At 43.8% G+C, this 25,137-nt stretch overlaps 1 protein-coding gene across 4 annotated transcripts in view; it reads left to right on the forward strand.

The window, feature by feature from the left end:
• The window catches only part of LOC310794131 (myosin-10), a gene marked incomplete at its 5' end in the record, with an annotated part of 87,057 nt that overhangs the window by 48,630 nt on the left and 13,290 nt on the right, over positions 1-25,137 (forward strand). For 3 of the 4 annotated variants that reach the window (XM_083656033.1, XM_083656034.1, XM_083656035.1), the window contains 21 exons: positions 483-575; positions 2,013-2,076; positions 2,866-2,964; positions 3,094-3,237; positions 4,235-4,330; positions 6,973-7,091; positions 8,275-8,427; positions 9,016-9,189; positions 9,609-9,782; positions 12,132-12,246; positions 15,223-15,416; positions 15,521-15,642; positions 16,778-16,847; positions 17,088-17,248; positions 18,338-18,446; positions 18,616-18,747; positions 19,253-19,459; positions 19,762-19,899; positions 20,180-20,303; positions 20,626-20,797; positions 24,803-25,015. In XM_083656033.1, the coding sequence (XP_083512159.1) occupies positions 483-575; positions 2,013-2,076; positions 2,866-2,964; positions 3,094-3,237; positions 4,235-4,330; positions 6,973-7,091; positions 8,275-8,427; positions 9,016-9,189; positions 9,609-9,782; positions 12,132-12,246; positions 15,223-15,416; positions 15,521-15,642; positions 16,778-16,847; positions 17,088-17,248; positions 18,338-18,446; positions 18,616-18,747; positions 19,253-19,459; positions 19,762-19,899; positions 20,180-20,303; positions 20,626-20,797; positions 24,803-25,015 (2,873 nt within the window). Of the gene's footprint in view, positions 1-482; positions 576-2,012; positions 2,077-2,865; positions 2,965-3,093; positions 3,238-4,234; positions 4,331-6,972; positions 7,092-8,274; positions 8,428-9,015; positions 9,190-9,608; positions 9,783-12,131; positions 12,247-13,288; positions 13,361-15,222; positions 15,417-15,520; positions 15,643-16,777; positions 16,848-17,087; positions 17,249-18,337; positions 18,447-18,615; positions 18,748-19,252; positions 19,460-19,761; positions 19,900-20,179; positions 20,304-20,625; positions 20,798-24,802; positions 25,016-25,137 lie in introns of all 4 variants that reach the window. The other variant, XM_083656032.1, reaches the window with a different exon arrangement.

Genomic DNA, 25,137 nt, shown 5'->3' on the forward strand with positions numbered 1-25,137 from the left:
CTACAAACCAATACAAAGTGAATGGGGTCACGCTCCTGTCTGTGTAAGCTGACTGAGGCTCACTGAAAGTTACTCCAAAGTGCACACAAAGACAGGAGCATGAGCCCATTCACCTTGTATTGGTTTGTGGCTAACTATCTGGAGCTACTCTGAGGAACAGCATGGATTGTGCTGAGAAGGAAGGAATCTACCAACATCATTATCATCGGTAAGTAGCAGATAAGAATCAGAACTATCCCTTCCCTTTAACCGTATACAGCACATGAAATCTTTCAGATGTCTGCTGCCTTTGTCTGCATGTGTGTTTTTCCTCAAATGGTCTTGATGATTTATCAGTGAGATTTATCAGTGAAAATCAGTGGCTGACAGAGTGTTTTTCCCTTGTTTTGTTTGTGGCTTCTGACTTGTGTGTCTCATGTGGGTTGGTGAAGGACTGCTTTGACACAATGCTTTGCTGTGACATCCCTCTCTTTTCTCCCCAGGGCGAATTGGAACGTCAGCTTTTACAAGCCAACCCCATCCTGGAGTCTTTTGGGAATGCCAAGACGGTGAAAAATGACAATTCGTCACGTTTTGTAAGTAAAAAAAAATCTTGTCAATCTTGCCAAATAATGTGACACCTGAAGGAGATTTAGCTGCCATCTTGTAGAAAACTCCTCTACTTTTAAAGGTCTTATTTTATGCTATTTTGAACTGTTTAAAAGATGTCTCGCGGGTCTTTAAAACAAGGTTATGAATTCTGTTGAGAAAAAAACAACTGAAATCCAGACTCTGTGGGACTTCTCTGTCCGTTCTGTCTCTCCCCTGAACTATGCACTGTTCTGAGGGGGCGGGACCTCTCATAAGGTTATCCATCTTTGCCGAAGTTGATTGTTTTCTGGAAAATGTTTCCATACTACGCAGCTATGCTGGAGACACCAAGGTTTGGTCTTCCGCATTCAGTTGGCGGGGGCGGAGCTGTAAGCGGGGCGAATGAAACGAGTGTTAACGTTGTGATGTCACAACGTCACGGAAGTCAAAATGACTCGTTTGGAGGCATTTTCTCCTTACATGGCTGGTGTGGCTTTATCTGGGCACCATGTGTTTGGAGACGATGAGGATGTTTATAATAGCATATTGTCCAACTCCTTTATAATCAAAGAAGTGTGGAAATCTTGTTTTACACTAAATGGGCCCTTTAGGGATATAAGTAGGGTTGAAAGAGATGGAGTGGAATTTGATCAGCATGGCTCTTCCTGTAAGCAGTTACACAGGCGTATGCTACTCATTAATGATGGCTTTGATATACTGGAGCCGTTCAGACTGGAGGCAGCTCTGCTCAGCGTCCAGCATAACACTCATCCCCATGGGGAGCAGTAACAGAGGAGAGGACAGGAGGGATTAAGAATGTACAATACATGATGAATACTGTGCAATATGCCCAATCTGGATTAGTGTCATTTAGACTAGTTAGGAAGTTTTGTCTGTTGAGGAGGATTTAAAGCAATTGTCCATCCATAAATAGGGCCTCACTACTGTAACATCTTGACTGAAGTCAAACTTAACACCATTAAACGCACCTCCGTCATCATAGAGAAATCCTCTTCCAATAAGGAGACACATTGTATGATCACATCCTTAGTGTGTGTGTGTGTGTGTGTGTGTGTGTGTGTGTGTGTGTGTGTGTGTGTGTGTGTGATGGATACCATGTCTCCAGTTGATCACAGTCCTGTCCTTCATATAACCCAGCCAGGACCTGTGTACATAAACCGCCTTTAAAGCCCCCCTCCAGTGTATTTTGTCAATATTTTTTTAACAACATTTTGTGCTAAAGTTCAAAAAGTTAATTTAGCTGCTAAAATGGAGCGGTGATGTAGGACTCAATGCAACGCAATAGTCGGACGTATGACAATTGTACATCTCTAATGAAAGAGGGACAGTGTTACTTACAGCAGAGCCATTTAGTCAGTGGTTAATTCTGTATATGTTGTCTTGTGTCCTTCCTGAATCTCCATCTCCTCCTCTCTCTGCAGGGCAAATTCATCCGCATCAATTTTGACGTCACTGGATACATTGTTGGGGCCAACATTGAAACTTGTATCCTTTTTTATGTTGTTTGTGACATGAATGCCCTGCTATCAGTCATTATACTGTAGAGATATGTCTAAAGAAGCTCACTGTGAACCTAAATTACAAAGACAATTTGAAAATCATCTAAATGGGAAATTGTAATCACCTTGAAATGTAAACAGGAACTATCATATCAGCCTTGAGCAGCTGCTCCTTTAGAAACAAATAGATCAACTTTGTGGACACGGTGACAGCGGCCACAGTGATTTTCTTGTTTAGAACTACAACTAGAACTACACTTAATGAGATAAAGCACAGACAAAATATTATGAAGGGGGAAACAACATTTCACCTTCCTTTTCAGGGTGAGTTGCTGTTCTATTCTTGCGCCCTCAAAATATAATATCAGGCCGTAGTTGTTGAGTCTCCGTCTGTGGGTTAGTCCTGTTGGAAATGGCCTATGGATCGCATCGCACTTGTCTCTACTCAGACAAAATCTGTTTGGGTGTTAAATCTTAGACAACGTGTGTCCACAAGGTCACCCCCCTCCTATTCATTTTCAATGGAGCTAATCCAGAAATTGCGCCTTCCATGATCTCATAGGTAAGAGTCTGTGCTCTGTATTCCTGCTCTGGGACACAGTTGGGTCATGTTCACAATTATTGAACCAGCAAACATCATAGAAATAACATCAAAATTCAGATTTATGTTAAATTGTACCTATAAATTAACTGGCACTATTAATATATATTTTTGTGTTATTGACCCAGCATTTTGGAGTATCGCCTATCGTTTTCCTTGACCATTCTGCGTCAGACCTTCTGGAGAAGTCCAGAGCCATTCGTCAAGCCAAAGATGAGCGCACCTTCCACATCTTCTACCAGCTGCTGGCTGGGGCTGGAGAGCACCTCAAATGTGAGTAGACTAATTAACAGCAGCACTAAAACAGAGCCCTCTGTCTTTGCACGAGAGTCCCGTGTCTTGAGAAATCATACCTAGCTCGACCCCGCGTTCCAAATGTTGTTTCCATTTCCCTGTGTGCAGCGGACCTGCTTTTGGAAGGATTCAACAGCTACCGTTTCCTGTCCAACGGTAACATCCCCATCCCGGGCCAGCAGGACAAGGACAACTTCCAGGAGACCATGGAGGCCATGCACATCATGAGCTTCTCCCACGACGAGATCTTGGGTACGGCTTCCAAAACCTCCCTCAGGGTGGCCTTCACTTTTTCCATCTTGTGTGCCCAGGTCAGATCATCCAGGCGTGTGATTGAGGGGGAAGGACACACAACTGTCACCTCAAAGTGGTCACAGAGGAGGGCTGGGAAAGCAATTGACAGCTTCAGGTTTTCATACTGGAGATTCAAGAGAAAGCTCAGGATTTTTAGAAGCCCATTGTATTGATCACTGGCTACAAAGAGAAGCCTGATTGTATGGAATGCAATGGTAAAATGAGCCTACTTCTCATTAGATGTACAGTATTACCTCAGTAAACACTGTCCTAATGAGTTCATGGTCTCACTCACGAGTTTCAAGTCTTTCTTCGATACAGCATGATGATCATTTTGTAAATTATGGACCAATTTTTGGGGGCGTGATTGACAGGTTGCCAGTCCAGTGATCGTGCAGCTCGATCATAATGGACCAATAGTAGGCGGCACTGCTTCTGGCTCCAAATAACCAAACCAAACTGGAGGCTTCAAAACCGAGAGTCCACAAAGCAAGGGGTGACATCACGGTGGCTATTTACAATCTGGTTTATAGGTGGTTTCTAATTTAATCAATGACTTCTTGAATCCATCCATGTCCATGATTTTTTTATTATTATTATTTTTGGGGCATTTTTGCCTTTATTAGACAGGACAGGACAGTAGGCAGACAGGAAAGGTGGCGACAGAGAGAAGGGATGACATGCGTCAAAATTGCAAGTTTTGACGAAGACTTGGATTGTGCAATAAAGCACGATTGCTTGGTACTTTCGGTGGATGGTTGCAAAGGCAACAGAGCCTTTTTTCCCATTAGAACATAGTGAGAGTAAGAGGAGTCAGACTCCTGCGCGGCCGGGTACAGCGCGAAACGGAGAGAGTCTGGCAAGCCAGACTAACCGACGAGTAAAGCACATTCCGGCCATGCTAATGTGATTGTTAAAGCAGATGGTTGATTTGTCTGGTCTCTTGTGTTTGCAGGAATGCTGAAGGTGGTGTCTTCAGTGCTGCAGTTTGGCAACATTATCTTCAAGAAGGAGAGGAACACGGACCAAGCCTCCATGCCTGAGAACACCGGTAGCTAACACCACGCATACGCATGCACACGCACGCACGCACGCACACACGCACGCACGCACGCACGCACGCACACACACACACACACACACACACACACACACACACACACACACACACACACACACACACGAGGGCTGCACGATTATGGTCAAAATGATAATCACGAAGATCACGATCAAATTGATAATCATTTTGACTTTGGGAACATCATGCTTTTTTTTTTTACTTAATAAATAAATAAGAATAACACTGGATTTCTTTGAACTGTCATCTTCTACCAAGGAAAATTTTAAAATTAACTGACAAACGCGCTGGCTCTCTGTTCTCTACTGGAGCTGAAACTACACACGCACCACAGTGTGTTTGGGCTTTGGAGGAGGGGCTGAGTGCACCACTGTGAGGGAAAGGGGTGCGCTGGATTTACAGCACAAGACAAACCGAGAGCAGCATTGCTAAACGGAATGCGCCATTTCGATTTTCTTGTTTTCATGATTGCGGGAAGCCAAAATCTTGATCACGATGAATATTTGATTAATTGTGCAGCCCTAACGCACGCACGCACGCACACACACACACACACACACACACACACACACACACACACACACACACACACACACACTATCCTAATACGTCTGCCGCATATCCTTATAGCTTGGAGCCTGCCGGTCGAGACCTTCTCCTCCTCCTCTTCCTATTTTCCAACTCCTCTTCTTCCCTTTTTGCTGCCCGCCTCACACTGTGTGCCCAATCCCCAGATCAGAGGGACGTCTGATCTATCTCATGTCTCTCCCTGAGCCTCATCAAGCTGCCATTAAATCACATCATTATGAAGACTGACTCCTGATAGAAATGGAGCATGGCCGTCTGGTTCCTCCACATGTGGCACTGCCGTCTGGTTCCTCCACATGTGGCACTGCATATTTGGCATTTCAAGGAGAGAGAGAGAGAGGGAGAGAATGAGAGCGATGCCAGTGACGCAGCTTGACCAGATATTCCCAAATGTGGAAAGCAGAGCGCAGCCGGACTGGAGCAGATGTTTTTTGGAGCAGTGGGGCTCTCTCTGTAGTCGTGTTGGCCGATCCGTACCGGATTCTGCTATAAAACCATCCAGTCAGACTTTTCCATAAGCTCCTGCCATGTCAAATTATAACGTTTCCCCTTTTCCCTTTCATATGAAAAGTGCACTTCACGAGAAGACTTCTGATACATCTTCATATCAGTAAAGGGCAAACGTAGTGTTGAGCTACATTCTTACTGGAATACATGACTCTATAAACATTTTGAAGTTGGTTAGTGCAGAGGTTCTCAAATGTTTTTCAGCCAAGGACCCCTTACAAGATAGAAAATATACCGGGGACCCCCTCATTCTGATTTGTGATTTTGGGCTAAGCTTAATTGTTTCCCTGGTAACGTGCTTGACTTTTAATTTGATAGGTTTGTTATTAGAATGTAATCCATGAACCATTTTAGATTTAAAGCATAAACTATTTTCGTTGAACTATGAAGATTTTGCAAAAAAAAATATATACCGTATATATTTTTTTATTACATTACATTTACAGTACATTACATCAGTCCAAAGTGACTTACAATATCACAATTTGTCAACAGTACAGAAAACCACTATGCAACACAATCAATGACAGCCAAGATATTTTGATAGACTAGCACAATGTAGGAAGTAGTTTGAGAAGGAATAAGTAAAAAAAAAAATCTTTTTTTTTTTTTTTTAATTTTATTAAAAAAATAAATACCTGAAAACTTTTCGCGGACCCCCTGGCAAAGTGCCACGGACCCCCATTTGAGAACCACTGGGTTAGTGGGTCAGTCTTATCATCACTTCTTATGTCTTTAGCAGTAGTATTCAGTTGGCCTTTCATTTTGCACAATCGGGGCAAAATGATCACAGAGTAGCTTAAAGGAACAGCTCACCCTAAAATCCAAAAATTCATATTTTTCCTCTCACCTGTAGTGCTATTTATCCATCTATATCGTTTTGGGATAGTTGCCTGAGTTTTGGAGATATTGGCCACAGAGATGGAACTGGATGGCACTCGGCTTGTGGTGCTCGAAGCACCAAAAAAATACATTTGAAAAAGAACTCAACAGCAATGTCTCTTTCCAGAAATCATGACCCGGTTACACAAGATAATGCGCAGACTTTGTTGTGAGCAGTTTCATGGAGGAACTATTTTCTTTTGCAGTCTCTTCCTACATGAAACTGCTCATAACAAGATCTGTGGATTATCTTGAGTAACGGGGTCATGATTTCTGGAAAGAGACACTGCTGTTGAGTTTATCAAATGTATTTCTTTGGCACTTTGAGCACCACAAGCCGAGTGCCATCCAGTTCCATTGTATTGGAGAGAAGGCAGAAACTCTGCGGCCGATATCTCCAAAACTCAGGCAAATAACACAAAACGATATAGATGGATAAATAGCACTACAGGTGAGAGGGAATATATGTATTTTGGATTTTAGGGTGAGCTGTCCCTTTAAGTTTGGATGCACCCTGCAATTGAACATGCAGTTAAGAGTAAAATATACATTTTGATATCTCCACTGCCTGCTCTCACTGTAGCCTTGTTTCATCCTAATGTTACTTCGTCACCTTCTTGTTCCTTCCTGTTTCCCAGCCGCTCAGAAGCTGTGTCATCTGCTGGGTATGAATGTGATGGAGTTTACCAGAGCCATCCTCTCCCCCAGGATCAAAGTGGGCAGGGACTATGTCCAGAAGGCCCAGACCAAAGAGCAGGTCAGTTAGCCATGCTTTTGACATAACAAAACAACAACACATAGCTTATGATTTCTGTTACAATACCTCCACTGTATGTTCTCCATAACTTTAGAGCGAGGATGAGTTTAGTTATGACTTTAGGGAAAGCACACTAAAGGCACACTTAAACTTAAACACCACCTCTACTTACTGAATCCTCCATTACAGCTGAATGTGCAGTCTGCTGCAGACTTCCCATCATAAGGGCTACAGCACCGTGGATGTGGCTGTCGCCCAACTATTCCAAACGAGGCTTCCAATAACACAAGTCTGACTCGGAAACAGCATTTTGGACATTAATGTTATACTGTCCTGTCAACATTTATGAGTTTAGACCATTTGTCCAGTGTCTAATGGATGTCTTAAACCCAATTTATGCTTCGTCTGCCGACACTTTTGAAACAGTCGCCGACAGAAATGAGGACTTGAGTCGACACTTTCAAGTGTCGGCGAGCAGCAGTGTCTGCTACCTGGTGAAATGTCTAGTGTCGCTGACTACGTCATAGTATTGCGCAAGTCTGATTGGCTATATAGACGGCACGCGCTTGACTTCCTTGTTTTGGTTTTCACTCGATTGAAATGAATGAACGTGTCTCCGCTATTTTTATCAGCCTGTCCGTGTATGACTTCATGAAAATCACAAAGAACATTGTGCATTTCCCAGAGAGAGAGGAGGTGAGTTGTGTGTCGTTTGTATGCGGCTGCAGTCAAGTACATTACATCTTGCCTCCGAGGTGGTTTCACTGTGCGTTCCATTCTCTCTCTTGCCGTCCGTGGCTGTCTGCAGCACATTCGGGTGTCACGTGACTGTTGAACGAGGCGAACATTCACTGAAGTATAAATGCAACACCATGAGCGACACTTTATTTTTCGTCTGCGACCATGTGCTGAGCGACACTTTCTAATAAGTATAAATTAAGCTTTAGTTTCCAACTTATTTGTCTGTATATTCCCGTATATATACCTCTTTGTTATGTAAGGTCAAGACTCAGTGAAAACGGCTCGTTCTTCTCATATCTCCATTAGTCCATTCTCTTTCTTTCTTTCCCGCCCTCTCTGTCTCACGTCTTTCCCGTGCCTCGTCCTCTCGGCCTCTCCTCTCTCCCTCTGTTGTCTCTCCATCCTTCACCACTCTTCCTCTCCTCTTCCTCTTCCTCCACAGGCTGACTTTGCTGTCGAGGCCCTGGCTAAAGCGACGTACGAGCGTCTGTTCCGCTGGCTGGTCCACCGCATCAACAAAGCTCTGGACAGGACCAAGCGGCAGGGCGCCTCCTTCATAGGCATCCTGGACATCGCCGGCTTCGAGATTTTCCAGGTATTACAATTAAAAATCGCCTCAATTTGCCCTGTGCTGTACAGTACATTGCACGTGCAAAGAATGAGCTTACGTCTGCACACATGTTGTTCTCATTAGAAATGGTAGAAAATGTGGTTGACACTGACAGGTTTGCTCTTTTCGTTTGAATGTTATCGATGCATTGGTCTCCAGGCCAGTTGGGCACAGCCATTGTTGATATAAAACTGTATTGCTAGCAGGCAGCACTGACTCAACTATCTCAACGTACAGCTGGAGGCTTCTTTGCCAGAGGCCTTGGAGGAAGCCTTTGTTCTGTCAAGATTATTTGCTTTGTTTAATCCATACTTTGGAGAAATACATCACAGTCCTCTATGGATCAACTTGGCAAAGAAAGTAGAAATCAAATCCATTTGTAGATATATTGTTTTGTCTTATTGTTTGTAAAACTTCAAAACCACTTAATCCACAAACTTATCGTAATGATAAGGTATTGTCTACTGTCCATTTGTTGTGCTTCATAGATACTCTTCATCTGAGGTTTTGAGGTCTGGTCATCAATATACATTTCCAATGAAAATATTCCTTATATTCTCTCTCCTCCTCTAGTTGAACTCATTTGAGCAGATGTGCATCAACTACACCAACGAGAAGCTGCAGCAGCTGTTCAACCACACCATGTTCATCCTGGAGCAGGAGGAGTACCAGAGGGAGGGCATCGAGTGGAGCTTCATCGACTTTGGCCTCGACCTGCAGCCCTGCATCGACCTTATCGAGAAGTCGGTCAGTGTGGATTTGTAGCTAGTTCTTGAGTTCAAGAGCATTGTACAGGTTACCTTTTTATAATGAATTTACATTTTTGGCTCATGATTAGTATCAAAATACGGTACCCCAAAAAAACAAAATGTATTTTTTACAGGCCCCCAGGGCAGAACTATGGAGAAAAGGGTGGCGTTCTAAATGGGCTGAAAATCCCATTTCTGTAGACCCCATCCCACATATGAATGCAATGTGGTCTCCAACCTGCACCATGCTCTTTAACACTGAGCTACTTGAAACTATTCCAATACATACGCATCTTCACCACTTACTCCTGAACTGTTTAGATGTTCTGCAAGCAAATGACAAAAGGTAGATTTTGTCACATTTACCCATTTACTCTCCTTCATTCTCTTTCTCTTGGTCCTGTGTTGTTCCCTCAGGCAAACCCTCCAGGAGTGCTAGCTCTGCTGGATGAGGAGTGCTGGTTCCCCAAGGCCACAGACAAGACCTTTGTGGACAAGCTGAGCCAGGAGCAGGGCACGCACACCAAGTTCCAGAAGCCCCGCCAGCTCAAGGACAAGGCTGACTTCTGCATCATCCACTACGCCGGCAAGGTGCGCTCCTTTTACGTTCCTCCTTAAAACATACTGGTTCTCTCTCACTGTCGGGTATGTTTGTTTACGTTTGAGCTGGACGGAAAGTTACGTCTTGGCAGGTATTCATAAGAAAAGGGACTTTCCTCTGAGATTGCAATTTACCGGAAGGGATACGCTTTCCGTTGTTGATGGAGACTGTCGGTCAAGCATGGTTTCTGTAAGTAACGGAGATCAAAGGTCAGTTCCTCCCAAACAGCAGTCCCCATCGATCTAGCTGAGGGCTTTTCACCGGCTACTTTTCTCACACTCATTCCCGCAACTTGAATTATAGCCATTATGAACTGATATCATGATGCTAATGTTTCCTCATTACGGTATGCACTTACACTTTCAGTTGCTTTAGTTTAGCATTATCTTCCAAATGGCTTCCAGTACATACCATATAAATCAGGCATTGATTCATTTCCCCGAAAAGCCTAGTCATGCTGGAATGATTATTCTAACTCCATATTACCCCTAAAATTCCTGCATATGACTCACTTAACTCATGCGATGTTACTTTTGGAGTTAGACCAGATTCTTTATCTCTGTTCAGACTCACACTTCCCAAAAATCCCTCCTGCTCTCATGCTCTCTTGGGGAATTTCGCTGAAATATTGCTGTATATGAGTGGGTTTGGACAGTGTCTGTGGTGTTATACGACCCTGTATATCAGTGGGTTTGGACAGTGTGGGTGGTGTTATATGGCCCTGTATATGAGTGGGTTTGGACAGTGTTAGTGGTGTTATACGACCCTGTATATCAGTGGGTTTGGACAGTGTGGGTGGTGTTATACGGCCCTGTATATGAGTGGGTTTGGACAGTGTGGGTGATGCTATACGACCCTGTATATGAGTGGGTTTGGACAGTGTCTGTGGTGTTATTTCACCCTGTATACGTCACGCCCACTATGACGTGTCGTGGCCGGACCGACAGACCCAACAGTCCCGCCGGGCACAACGCGCGGCTGTTGGGTCTGTCGGTCCGGTCTGTCGGTCCGGCCACGACACGTCATAGTGGGCGTGACCGGCCTGGCAGACCTGGCAGCTCAGCTGGGCACACCGCCAGTTGCTGAAAAGCAACTGGTTGACACGTCTTACCCAGCTGTCAGTGCGACTGCTTCTGAAGAAGACGAGAGTTGACTCGTCGAAACTGTCAAGGTAAATAAATAACATCTATAAACCTATGTCTGAACACAAGAAAACAAAAACGTCTATGTATAAATGAAGACATGATGAACATCATTGAACTATCAATTTTTTTTATTCAATTTTTTTTATTTTTTATAAACATATAGGCTATAATATTATAGGCTGTGTGTGGTAGTTGAAACATAGTTTCAAGTTGACGTTTATGTTTGTAGTTGAAACAAAAACATAAATACTGTAGGCTACATAAATGGAAATGTTTGATCATTAATATCTACTTTTAGAAATTATATAGGCTGAAATCAAATCACTGTGCATAATTGTGAAAGTGTCTTTATTGACAGATGAAAAAGCTGTTATTTACCCTTTGTCACCACCTGGTGAGTAAATATATGTGTAACTAAAACCATTAAAATTGACAACCGGTCCGCAACTTTTCCCCCCATGTATCTACCGGTCCTTGGCGCAAAAAAGGTTGGGAACCCCTGTGTTACATAACTGGACAATCATGTAATTCAGGTTACAGCTCAAAAAACATGTTTTAGTATCACTAACCAAAACGATATTGAAATTAATCGAATCGAACCGAATCGGGATTCATCGATTCGGAACCTTGTGAATCGGAATCAAATCGATTCTTGAAATTTGAACCAATACCCAGCCCTAGTTTGGACAGTGTGGGTGGTGTTATGCAACAGAGCAGCACAGTGCTCATGGAGCAGGGAGACCTGCTGAGTAACGCATCTGCTTACCGTTATGTGGCCTGAGTCATTAAACGCCGCAATTATCCAAAACCTGACAGAATTAGACGGTCTGCTGAAGACAAGAATCTGTAATGCACAACCGCAGAGTCATAGTCAAAGTACGTACTACAAACATAAATGTATGCAAGTTAAATGACATGCTTCACCACAAAGTGATACCCATAGGTTAAGTATTAAATATTCTCTCTGAAAATCTGAACTATCTATTCCAAATCTCAAAAATGTTAATATTAAATATTGTCTATCCAAACCATATGGTTTCAGAATGACCAGTAATTGTGTTTGAGTGCTGTCAGTATGTTTTGCACCTGAAGATGATGTTCTTAGAAGGTCTTCAGCCCATCCATATCCACCCCACACTGTTCATCCATATCCACCCCACACTGTTCATCCATATCCACCCCACACTGTTGCAGGTGGACTACAAGGCAGACGAGTGGCTGATGAAGAACATGGACCCCCTGAATGACAACGTGGCCACGCTTCTCCACCAGTCGACTGACAAGTTTGTGGGCGAACTTTGGAAAGACGGTAAGCAAGCCGCCGCCTACCTCTCTCTAAAGACCCGCCTACCTCTCTTTAAAGACCCGCCTACCTCTCTCTAAAGACCCGCCTACCTCTCTCTAAAGACCCGCCTACCTCTCTCTAAAGACCCGCCTACCTCTCTCTAAAGACCCGCCTACCTCTCTCTAAAGACCCGCCTACCTCTCTCTGAAGACCCGCCTACCTCTCTCTAAAGACCCGCCTACCTCTCTCTAAAGACTTGACATAGTACTAGATCCCAAGAGGAATCTGTTGGGAATAACACATCCTGTAAGATTCATATGTACAGTATGTATCGATTAACAAGCACGTCAGTATGTTCTCTGACTCAAGCCTACTAACAGCTATCTGCCTTGTGGACCCTGTGTGTGTGTGTGTGTGTGTGTGTGTGTGTGTGTGTGTGTGTGTGTGTGTGTGTGTGTGTGTGTGTGTGTTAGGGCTGTTGAAACGAATTTTGATATTCGAATATTATTCGAATTTAATAATTATGAACGAAATTCGATTATTATTATTTTTTAAAAACGAATATTTAATTTTTTAATTTTTTAATTTTTTTTTTTTTTTTTTTTTTTTTTTAGAACACTAGAACAGCGACAAGTTCTGACAACATACTTGAAGAAAAGAGTGTTAACTGAAGTTGACTGTTGAAGCTGCTATACTGAATGTAAACATGTAGCTCTTAAGTGCAATACGTGACTGATTTTTTTTTGTTCATGGCTCATTGTTGTTTTGGCAAAGTTTACTTATTTGTTTATTGATAAGGAGCTCAAACAAAGGCTGTGTCTTTTTTTATTATCAATTATTTTATCCAAAAAAACATTTTTTTTTTTTTTTTTTTTTTTTTTATTCAATTAAAAATTAATTAAAATATTCGAATATAATTCGAATATTAAAATGTATAAAGCACTGAAATTCGAATTTGATTATAGAGGGAGATTGACAGCCCTAGTGTGTGTGTGTGTGTGTGTGTGTGTTAATTGAAGCTAACATCACCCACCCTCCCTTCCCTGTCTCTCTCTCTGTGTTATAGAGATTCAGACCATTCAAAAGGCTTCATTCTATGACAATGTCACTAGTCTGGATGAGCCAGCAGGGCCGTGCTGTAGCAGACCTGGGCCGAAATAGTCGTTGAATCTGCGTATTTTCTTTTTCTTTTTTTCTTTTGCAAAAGCACACACAGTGTTGGGTTTATTTAATCACCCTTCACTGGTCACGGGCTTGGGAAGTTGAATAGAAATGCTCCCCAAGCAGGTCAACTACTAAAGCATTTGTTCATATATTTTTGCCCAGATCTGGCTGTATGTTCCACGCTTCAGCCGGTGCTGCCCTGTCTGTCTAGCTGCAGAGGCTCCATTTGCTTCCAGGCTGCATGGCACCCTTGTCTCAGCCAACAGCTGTTACTAGTGACTAGTCAATATCTTTAACATGGCACCCTTGTCTCAGCCAACAGCTGTTACTAGTGACTAGTCAATATCTGTAACATGGCACCCTTGTCTCCGACAACAGCTGTTAGTAGTGACTAGTCAATATCTTAAACATGGCACCCTTGTCTCCGACAACAGCTGTTAGTAGTGACTAGTCAATATATTTAACGTGCCACCCTTGTCTCAGCCAACAGCTGTTAGTAGTGACTAGTCAATATCTTTAACATGGCACCCTTGTCTCCGACAACAGCTGTTAGTAGTGACTAGTCAATATCTTAAACATGGCACCCTTGTCTCAGCCAACAGCTGTTAGTAGTGACTAGTCAATATCTTTAACATGGCACCCTTGTCTCCAACAACAGCTGTTAGTAGTGACTAGTCAATATATTTAACGTGGCACCCTTGTCTCAGCCAACAGCTGTTAGTAGTGACTAGTCAATATCTTAAACATGGCACCCTTGTCTCCGACCACAGCTGTAATGACTAGTCAATAAGAGTTAACTAGAGAGTAGTGCCAGACAGTTGCTCCCTTGCTATGGGCAAAAGCCCTGAAGCAAGACATTCACAATTTGTGCAACTCCTTGGAGACTTCCTGACTTCTTATATTTTCTTCCCTTTTCTGACACAATATTTATCCATAAGCGAAGTGACCGAGGAAAGATTAATAGCATTAATTTCCCGCCTTTCCCTCTCTAGACAGGATCACAGTAGCAGGGAAGTGGAAGCACATGTTGCGCTCAGTATTTGTTCTGGCCAGATTCTGAGCCGAGACATCAGCGTAGACGTAGAGGGTCCGGGCAGTGGGCTCTGCATCGCTTTGATTGAATTCAAAGACATTCCGGCCATCAGTGACTCATTAAACATTTGAAGCTTTAATTAATCTGTTTGGACATTGATAAGTGACACAGATTAATTAATCAGGTTGGACATTGATAAGTGACACAGATTCACTGGTGGAAAAGTTATTCTTCAGTTATTCTTCAGTCATAAATGATTTGTGCTGTGTGCCATTTACGCCTTTTGGAATAATTCTACTCACAGTAGCCACAGTGTGTGCAGGGAGGGACTAGTAATAATGTAATAGTTTGTACCCAAGCCTGCAATTTCTTGGGTGCTATCAGTATCAACCCCATAAAATGTTGCTTTTTTTGTGGTTTAAATGGTTGATGTCCTCCAGACAATATGTTGAGTTGTTGACAGAAAAAGCTTAGCATCAATAGTGTCAAAATAATTTTCATGTGAATATCTTAAAAAAAAAAAGACATGAGAAGCTGTGCTTTGCTCTAGGTTAGCACAATCTATAGAGCCATATACTATATGTACAGATCCTTAGGCAAAGCATGCATTTAGTCATAGGCGGTCACCCATCCCTCCTCCATCTGCAGGACCTACTGTAGTTGTAGACTTGTATTGCTAGACTGTAATTGATTTAGATATTTGTGTAATGCCCTCATCATGTAGCTACATTATCCCACCACGCTGTTTCTAGAATCATTCTGAAATCCCTGTGATGACCCATCTTCCCCATCTCCTCCACCAGTGGACCGCATCGTGGGGCTGGACCAGGTGGCAGGAATGAACGAGACGGCGTTCGGTGCCACTTACAAAACCAAAAAGGGCATGTTCCGCACGGTGGGCCAGCTCTACAAGGAGTCCCTCACCAAGCTCATGGCCACGCTCAGGAACACCAACCCCAACTTTGTCCGCTGCATCATCCCCAACCACGAGAAGAGAGTAAGCGTCTACTTGGCCTTATTGGTTCATGGTTGGGCTGTAACGTCTTCAGTGGGCAGCTTTGATCATGTCATGGTAACTGTTTGCATCTGCCTCCTCCTCAGGCCGGTAAGCTGGAGCCTCATCTGGTTCTGGACCAGCTGAGGTGTAACGGAGTCCTAGAGGGGATCCGCATCTGCAGACAGGGCTTCCCCAACCGCATCATCTTCCAGGAGTTCAGACAGAGGTAACAAACAACCAAGAAGCTTTTTTCAGGTTTATAACTCCATTTTGCCTCTTAGGCGGTGTCACGGTACGTGTATTCGTCCCGTGACGTCACGGTATGGGCGTCACGGTTCGGTGCATGTATACGACGAATACGTCAATACATACTCTGTTAATTACGTTCGTCATAATCGTCAATATCCAAATCATCTTGCGCTGTTTATGAACATTGCACATCAGAAAACATTGACAACTCACCCCAGCACCGTGTATTCAGGCTAAATATAGTCCATTTCACTTTCGGAGGCCTTTGCCCTCAACGAAGTTGAGTGGAAGCGTCTTGTGCAGTCATTCATTGCTATGTTATCTTATGTGGCTACTACGCGTTAGCTTGTGTGGCTAACGCGTTCAATGCTATAGCATCAGGTTCTTGCTGCTGTCCTTCCTTGCGTCCACATGCCTGTGCTCAATGTCAGTCGAGTGGTTAACGTTATGCCAGTTTGATCTGACACAGCCTACATACAACCATATTTTCATTTACTGGATCAAATACTGCCAAACTGCGCTGGTTTTATGAGATGCCATCTGCCTTCCACTCCTTTGACTACGCCTGGTTTACTTTACATCTGAGCATTAGAGGAGGGGGACTGTAGTGGCGGGTGGCTGGTAAAGACGCAGAGATCAGTTCCCGCCCGCATTGCTTATTATTAGAATTAAATTATTAGTTTAACCGACTAGCGTTTTGGTGCCGACTAGCGAAGGTAGCGGATGTTTAAACGTTTAACCGACTAGTTGCCTGCATCCCCATATGCAGTCGTAGAGCATAAAAATATAACCTAATGCAAGAGAGTGTATGTTCACTGTTAGTGTTTACTGGTTTAATACACTACAGGGCCATGCTGTACCAATTTATGACACTAGGTGGAGCACTAGTACTGTCTGTTGAAAATAAATGCCACAGGTTCAAAATAAATGAAAACAAACCTAACCTTATGCATTTGGGATTTTTGTTGTTGCTTTTCCCCCCGTTGTACCGAACTTGTACCGAACCATGACGCCGAAACCGAGGAACGTACCGAACCGTGACTTCTGTGTACCGTGACACCCCCCTAGTGCCGCTGTTTGGAGTTGACATGCATGTTGTCTGATGTTTACAGATATGAGATCCTGACACCCAACGCCATCCCCAAGGGCTTCATGGATGGGAAACAAGCCTGTGAGAGAATGGTAGTGCTTTTTGGCTTTTATTGTGAAACTAGACAACAACAGAAATAAGGTTTATTCAGCTGAACTACAGAATTTGTTGACTTGATCACAGCCAGCTCACTTCAAGTCACTTTAGATTTAAAAAACAAACGGGACCTCATTTACCAATGTGAATTGAACCCAGTCCTGGACTGCACAACCATTTTTAAGTACACGTGTAGGTATGTAAACTCTCAAAACCTCTATTTGTGCCTCTTATAGATCCGAGCTCTGGAGCTGGACCCCAACCTGTTCCGTATTGGCCAGAGTAAGATCTTCTTCAGAACCGGGGTCTTGGCCCAGCTGGAGGAGGAGAGAGACCTGAAGATCACTGACATTATCATCTACTTCCAGTCTGTCTGCCGTGGATACCTGGCACGCAAGTGAGTGTCAGCTCTGTGACACACACTGTGTAGTGTGTAGTCTCTACAGCATCAGCTCTGTGACACACTGTGTAGTGTGTAGTCTCTACAGCATCAGCTCTGTGACACACTGTGTAGTGTGTAGTCTCTACAGCATCAGCCCTATTCTCCTTCCTGTCACATGCTCCACATATTCCATTATAATCTCACTAGTCAAGTCAAGTCAAGTCAAGTTTATTTGTATAGCACATTTCATACACAGAGGCAATTCAAAGTGCTTCACATAAAATGGTTGACAGGAAAATAAAAGAATAAAAGAAGAGAATAAAATGGACATTTAAAAGCATCACAACAAAACTTTAAAAAAGAGTATAAAAAGTGCATTAAGCAACAGGCGCAGCAGTTACAAAAAGAGCTAAAGACTTATAGAGGACTCGTTGGGTTTGCATAATAGAATAAATCAATTTATCTATATTTAGTCCCCCGACATCATGACTATATAAGAAACATGACTACACAACACACACATAAAACTCAGGTCTAGGTACGGTGTCCTCTTTTAAGCTTCCCATACGCGTGCGTCCCTCCCGATGCATCACCTCACCCTCTTGTGAGTATATCCGTATTGCGGAACCATCCCCCAGACCTGCAGCTTTTAGCAGTAATTGCAATCATCTATGTTTTAAAACCAATTGTATAATAGTGATTGAGAAACAGCTGTCACTACTACAATAAGGCGCACATTATTTCTAGTCAAATGTAATATCCTGTCAGGCCTACATATACTATCACTAACACATACATCACACTATCAGGATCTCTACCATATTTCACATTTCTGTAATAAACATTTCAGACAATTTCTCCAGAAACATTTCAAAACACAGCACAGCATTGGATTTCCAGGGAGACCTTGAAAAGTATGGATATTCCAAGACACTGATATATTCTTTGTTATGAATAAATTAATGAATTTATTTGACAAATTAAAAAATACAATAACAAGCATACAGTATAAAATAATTTGTCAGGATATCACAATAAAGTCATTCAACTTATTTCCATTGTGGTCCTGAGGTCTCGGCTTATGGTTCCATTTTCTCTCCTCAGGGCCTTTGCCAAGAAGCAGCAGCAGTTGAGTGCCCTGAAGGTCCTCCAGAGGAACTGTGCTGCCTACCTGAAGCTGCGACACTGGCAGTGGTGGAGGCTCTTCACCAAGGTGAGAATGATGCCAACTACTTCTCCTTCTCTTTGGTCTCCTTGATGTAGACTATGGAGGACAGGAATTTGATCTGAAAATGGAAAAAATTGCATCTTCCTGGAAGGACTAATGTAATTAGATCCTTTTGATTCACTGGACTCATCAGAGGTTGTTTGTTTTGTCCCAGGTGAAGCCCCTGCTGCAGGTAACCAGGCAGGAGGAGGAGATGCAAGCCAAAGATGAGGAGCTGATCAAGGTGAAGGAGAGACAGCTCAAGGTGGAGAACGAGATGGTGGAGATGGAGAGGAAACACCAACAGGTAAGCATGTCCTCCATGGCGGCACGGTGGCTCAGTGGTTAGCGCTGTTGCCTCACAGCAAGAAGGTCCCGGGTTCGAACCCCGGTCCGTCCCAGGTCCTTTCTGCGTGGAGTTTGCATGTTCTCCCCGTGTTTTCTCCGGGTGCTCCGGTTTCCTCCCACCATTAAAGACATGTATGTTAGGGTTAATACTCCTGTCAGTACCCCTGACCAAGGCAATGGCAAAAGAGCTGGAGTTGGTCCCCGGGCGCTGCACTGCGGCTGCCCACTGCTCCTAGTTCTAGGAAGGTTCCTAGTAGAGGATGGGTCAAATGCAGAGGATGAATTTCCCCATGGGGATAAATAAAGGATAACTTAACTTAACATCAAGGTGGGAGGTGGGAGGTGTGTGTGTGTGCGTGTGCGTGTGCGCGCGAGCGCGTGTGTATGTGTGTGTCTGTCTGCGTGCGCACAATTTTTATTTATTTTTGTATAGTATAACATTGATAACTGTTGACTTTCTCTAGCTCGTGGAGGAGAAGAACATCCTAGCAGAGCAGCTCCAGGCGGAGACAGAGCTGTTTGCCGAGGCTGAGGAGATGCGAGCCCGCCTGGCTACCAAGAAGCAGGAGCTAGAGGAGATCCTCCATGACCTGGAGTCCCGGGTGGAGGAGGAGGAGGAGAGGAACCAGAGCCTGCAGAATGAGAAGAAGAAGATGCAGTCACACATTCAGGTCTACATCTTCACTTAACTTCTACATAATTATACAAACCTCTCCCTTCCCCTCATCCATTTGTGTTTACATGCTGACATTCAGCGGATCATATTTAAACTGGCAGGAGATGATATGTGATGTGAACTTTGTTTGGTAACGCAAATTTAAAGTGACAAGGGCATTCTGTTTGGTACTTGGCTAGCTTATGGGGACATGATACGCTATCAGCACTGTCCTCATCAACAAACTTGAACTTGATTTCTGTCAAACTTCAAACTATAGGCTATGGTGCTAAATATGTGCACGCTACCTTTCCATAGGACCTGGAGGAGCAGCTTGATGAGGAGGAGGCTGCTAGACAGAAGCTGCAGCTGGAGAAAGTGACAGCCGAGGCCAAGATCAAGAAGATGGAGGAGGACATTCTGCTCCTGGAGGACCAAAACTCCAAGTTCCTCAAGGTGAGCCAAGAAGCAGAAGATGGAACAAGTCAAGAATGATAGGAAGTGAAAACAGTGAGAACTAGGAACCAGTTCTACTGACAAGCAGTGACCAGCACATAGCTCCCCAGTTATTTCTATGGTCGCTGAGCCTAGATAGGCTGTTGACTTTCTCTAGCTCCTGGAGGAGAAGAACATCCTAGCAGAGCAGCTCCAGGCAGAGACATAGTGCACCATAGCCATACACCTTCTAGTTTCAAAGCCTCCACCCTAATCCCCACTTCTTCTTTTTCCCCAACAGGAGAAGAAGCTGCTAGACGACAGGATCAGCGAGATGACCTCCCAGCTGACGGAGGAGGAGGAGAAAGCCAAGAACCTGGGCAAGGTCAAGAACAAACAGGAGATGATGATGGTCGACTTGGAGGGTAAGGGACTCCAAGATCCAGTGTTTTGGTTCTACAGAATCTCACTAGGACAGACACAAAATATTGTTCTAAATTGACAAGAGGGGCACTGTCAGTTCAGCTGAAAGTAGTGTTTAGTGTTTCTAAAACCGTCCAGCCATTGAATGGTGGCACAGAGCCTTTGTTCAAATTGACCCTTGATGAAACATCTTCTCAGCATGAAGTTTATTTTAGCCAAAAATGTCTTATTTTTGTACATTTAGTTCATCATGTTGAAAAATTGTTTTCCAGTTTGTTTGTTTGTTTGTTTACTTACATCTGCGGCTGTGCCTTCTTCCTTCAGAGCGTCTGAAGAAAGAGGAGAAGACCCGGCAGGAGCTGGAGAAGGCCAAACGCAAGCTGGACGCAGAGACCACAGACCTGACGGAGCAGATCTCTGAGCTCCAGGCTCAGATCCACGAGCTGAACATGACACTGGCCAAGAAGGAGGAGGAGCTGCAGGCGGCTCTGGCCAGGTCAGCCATGCACGCACGCACACACGCAACACACACACACACACACACACACACACACACACACACACACACACACACACACACACACACACACACACGCAACACACACACATAACCAGAAAAACCAATGGGATATACACAAGTGCCTTTGACATAATGCTGCAAGAGATAAAATATTGAAATAACCATCTCAAATCCAAGCATGATTCTTTTAATGGTAGTGTGCCGTAATAATGACAGGTGCACTGGGTATTCTCTCAATGGGCCTCATTGACAAAATGTGCGCATGATCTGATTTCACCTTGTTTAATTTCAAATGAATTAAACCCGGGTCTCACGGCTAACTAGATGGTATTCATCATTAGATACACCTGAGGCTTGGATACACAATCATCTGCAAAGGTTAAAAATAAAAAATAAAAAGTTTTATGAATGAGGCCAATGAGCCTCAATCATATTAGTCTAAACCTTATCTTTCCAATCTCTGTATATGAAGCTCTGGTCTCGCTGCAGACACACACACAGTGATACACACACTACTCATACAACTCTTATCAAGAAGACACACACACAGTCATACACACACTACTCATACAACTCTTATCAAGAAATTTGTTTCATTGAGGTCAACAAGACAACATGGAAATGTCAATGGAAAACGAACGTGCCTTTAAAATCACATGACTACAGTCTGCCTTTAAAGTCACATGACTACAGTCTGCCTTTAAAATCACATGACTACAGTCTGCCTTTAAAATCACATGACTACAGTCTGCCTTTAAAGTCACATGACTACAGTCTGCCTTTAAAATCACATGACTACAGTCTGCCTTTAAAGTCACATGACTACAGTCTGCCTTTAAAATCACATGACTACAGTCTGCCTTTAAAGTCACATGAGTACAGTCTGCCTTTAAAGTCACATGACTACAGTCTGCCTTTAAAATCACATGACTACAGTCTGCCTTTAAAGTCACATGACTACAGTCTGCCTTTAAAATCACATGACTACAGTCTGCCTTTAAAATCACATGACTACAGTCTGCCTTTAAAGTCACATGAGTACAGTCTGCCTTTAAAGTCACATGACTACAGTCTGCCTTTAAAGTCACATGACTACAGTCTGCTTTTAAAATCACATGACTACAGTCTGCCTTTAAAATCACATGGCTACAGTCTGCCTTTAAAATCACATGACTACAGTCTGCCTTTAAAATCACATGACTACAGTCTGCCTTTAAAGTCACATGGCTACAGTCTGCCTTTAAAGTCACATGACTACAGTCTGCTTTTAAAATCACATGACTACAGTCTGCCTTTAAAATCACATGGCTACAGTCTGCCTTTAAAATCACATGACTACAGTCTGCCTTTAAAATCACATGACTACAGTCTGCCTTTAAAGTCACATGACTACAGTCTGCCTTTAAAATCACATGACTACAGTCTGCCTTTAAAGTCACATGACTACAGTCTGCCTTTAAAATCACATGACTACAGTCTGCCTTTAAAGTCACATGACTACAGTCTGCCTTTAAAATCACATGACTACAGTCTGCCTTTAAAATCACATGACTACAGTCTGCCTTTAAAGTCACATGACTACAGTCTGCCTTTAAAATCACATGACTACAGTCTGCCTTTAAAGTCACATGGCTACAGTCTGCCTTTAAAATCACATGACTACAGTCTCATTCAGACCACAAGTGCTATAGTACCTTCTTTTATTCCCTTCCTTCACCCTAACATATCATCACCAGAGGTAGTGCTCTCTCTCTCTCTCTCTCTCTCTCTCTCTCTCTCTCTCTCTCTCTCTCTCTCTCTCTCTCTCTCTCTCGCTCTCTCTCTCACTCACTCACTCACTCTCACACACACACACACACACACACACACACACACACTTCTCTGGCTTCCTCTCCTCTCTGTCCCTCCTCGGCTGGCAGAGAGCTTCATCTTGGACCCAGCCATGTCTGTTTTCAGGCAAACTGCTGGTGATTGATGTCCTCAAGGCTGATGGTGCAGTGGTTTTTCCATAGGAAGGAATAAGGAGCTGCGCTGCCACGATGAATCGTTTCACGGTCCAGGGGGCGCTGTTAACACGCTGCTTTTCCCTCACACAAACGTGTGTTTTGTGTGTCTGTTGGAGCATCGATTAAGAAAAACACATTGACAGTTATGGCAGGAAAAGGCCCGTCTCTTCCCAAAGTGTCAACCCGGCATCCAAGTCGTTATTTCAGCTCCCTATGAATCCATCCTAATTCAAGCTGATTCGCCACACGGCGGAAAAAGATTCCTGAGCAACACGTTTGGTGGCATATTTAATCATTTCCCCCCATCAGCTGACATCAGAGTGCATATGGAGGAGGAGGAGGAGTCAGAGTGCATATGGAGGAGGAGGAGGAGGCGCAGCAGCTGTGGAGGTCGTTGCGCTGAAGGTCAGCTCAGATTATTTTGATGTGGTGGACTCTGCAGCTGCCTCCTGACAGCGGGCCAATTGTCCAGACTACGCAGGTCGATGGAGAACCAGAACGTCCGACCGACTAATTTCACGCGCCACAATCGTCCGTTTAGTCACAGCCCCCCCCACATCATGAAGCTTTCATTACACTCCAGGCACCTCATTTACAATCCAGTGGCCATTCTGAGGATCACATGACCTTTGTTTGGATAATGGGGTATTTGAGTTTGATATGAGCCATTAGAGCTTATTATCAAGGCCACCACGGGTTCATTCATATGTTTATGATCTCATTGAATCATTATGACTTTCAATGTGTTTGTCCAACGGATTTCCAAGAAAGGGAGGAATGTTTTATGTTGCTGCCAGCAAGAGTTGCTTCCAGCAACAGCAAATAGGCACTCTCGTTATATTGCTCTTGTTCTCCTGACTGACAAAGAACACAGTCAGACACACACACACACACACACACACACACACACACACACACACACACACACACACACACACACATACACACACACACACACACACACACACACACACACAGTCAGACACACACACACACACACACACACAGTCAGACACACACACACACACACACAGTCAGACACACACACACACACACACACACACACACACACACACACACACACAGTCAGACACACACTCTGAAAGAACACAGTCAGACACACACTCTGAAAGAACACAGTCAGAAACACACACACACACAGTCAGACACACTATCTGAAAGAACACAGTCAGACACAGACACAGTCAGACACACACACACACACACACACACACAGTCAGACACACACTCTGGGGATACACATTGGTTCACCTCGTCATGCACTGACGCAGTGTGGGGTTTACCACACTGCCACCCTGTGTGCACTGTCGGCAGTTCAAACCTAAACATTGTGTACGCAGTCAGTTTTGAGTTTATACATTGGAATTGTATATACCGTATAAACTCAATGACGACGCTGATCTGACTTTCATTTCATCACTTTGACATCTTGCTTTGTTATATATACTGTACATTTTGTACAGACAGGAAAAGCGTGTGTTGAATAATTACAGCCTGTAAACTGATATTCCAAGAGGAGTACAGTTATCAGTTTGAGGATGGAGTCATGTTTACAGAGTCTTAAAATCCCCTTAACACTACAAAATATGTTTGGGTCCCGGAAAAGGCACGGTGGCTCAGTGGTTAGCACTGTTGCCTCACAGCAAGAAGGTTGCAGGCTCGAACCCCTTGGTCCGTCCCAGGTCCTTTTGGAGGTTGCATGTTCTCCCCGGGTTCATGTGGGTTTCCTTTCCTCCCACCATCAAAGACACGTATGTTCGGGTTAATATTCCCGCTTACGCAGACACAGAGATAATAAAGGATAAGCTAACTTAAGAGAAAGGTCTTAGAGAATGCTTCTATAGGAATCCTTCCTGCTTCAGATTTGCGGTGGCGTTTTCACTGTGGACATTGCCATGCCCTTTGACACTGCAACAGTCACTAAAGCCCCATGACTTCATGTGTCCATTACCAGGAGTGACGAGGAGGCGGCCCAGAAGAACAACGCTCTGAAGCAGGTGCGGGAGCTGCAGGCCCAGCTGGCTGAGCTCCAGGAGGACCTGGAGTCGGAGAAGATGTCCCGCAGCAAAGCTGAGAAGCTGAAGAGGGACCTGAGCGAGGAGCTGGAGGCTCTGAAGACGGAGCTAGAGGACACGCTGGACACCACCGCAGCCCAGCAGGAGCTCAGGTGCTGCCTTATTTAAAAAAAAAAATTAAGTACATCAAAAAAACGTCACAAACGTACAACATGCTTTTAGAGCATTTTGCCTAAGAATTGAAATTAGATGCTTTGACATAATCTGCCAAATC

The sequence above is a fragment of the Poromitra crassiceps genome, assembly GCF_964638095.1.
Source record: "Poromitra crassiceps genome assembly, chromosome: 19".
Taxonomy (NCBI): Eukaryota; Metazoa; Chordata; class Actinopteri; order Beryciformes; family Melamphaidae; genus Poromitra; species Poromitra crassiceps.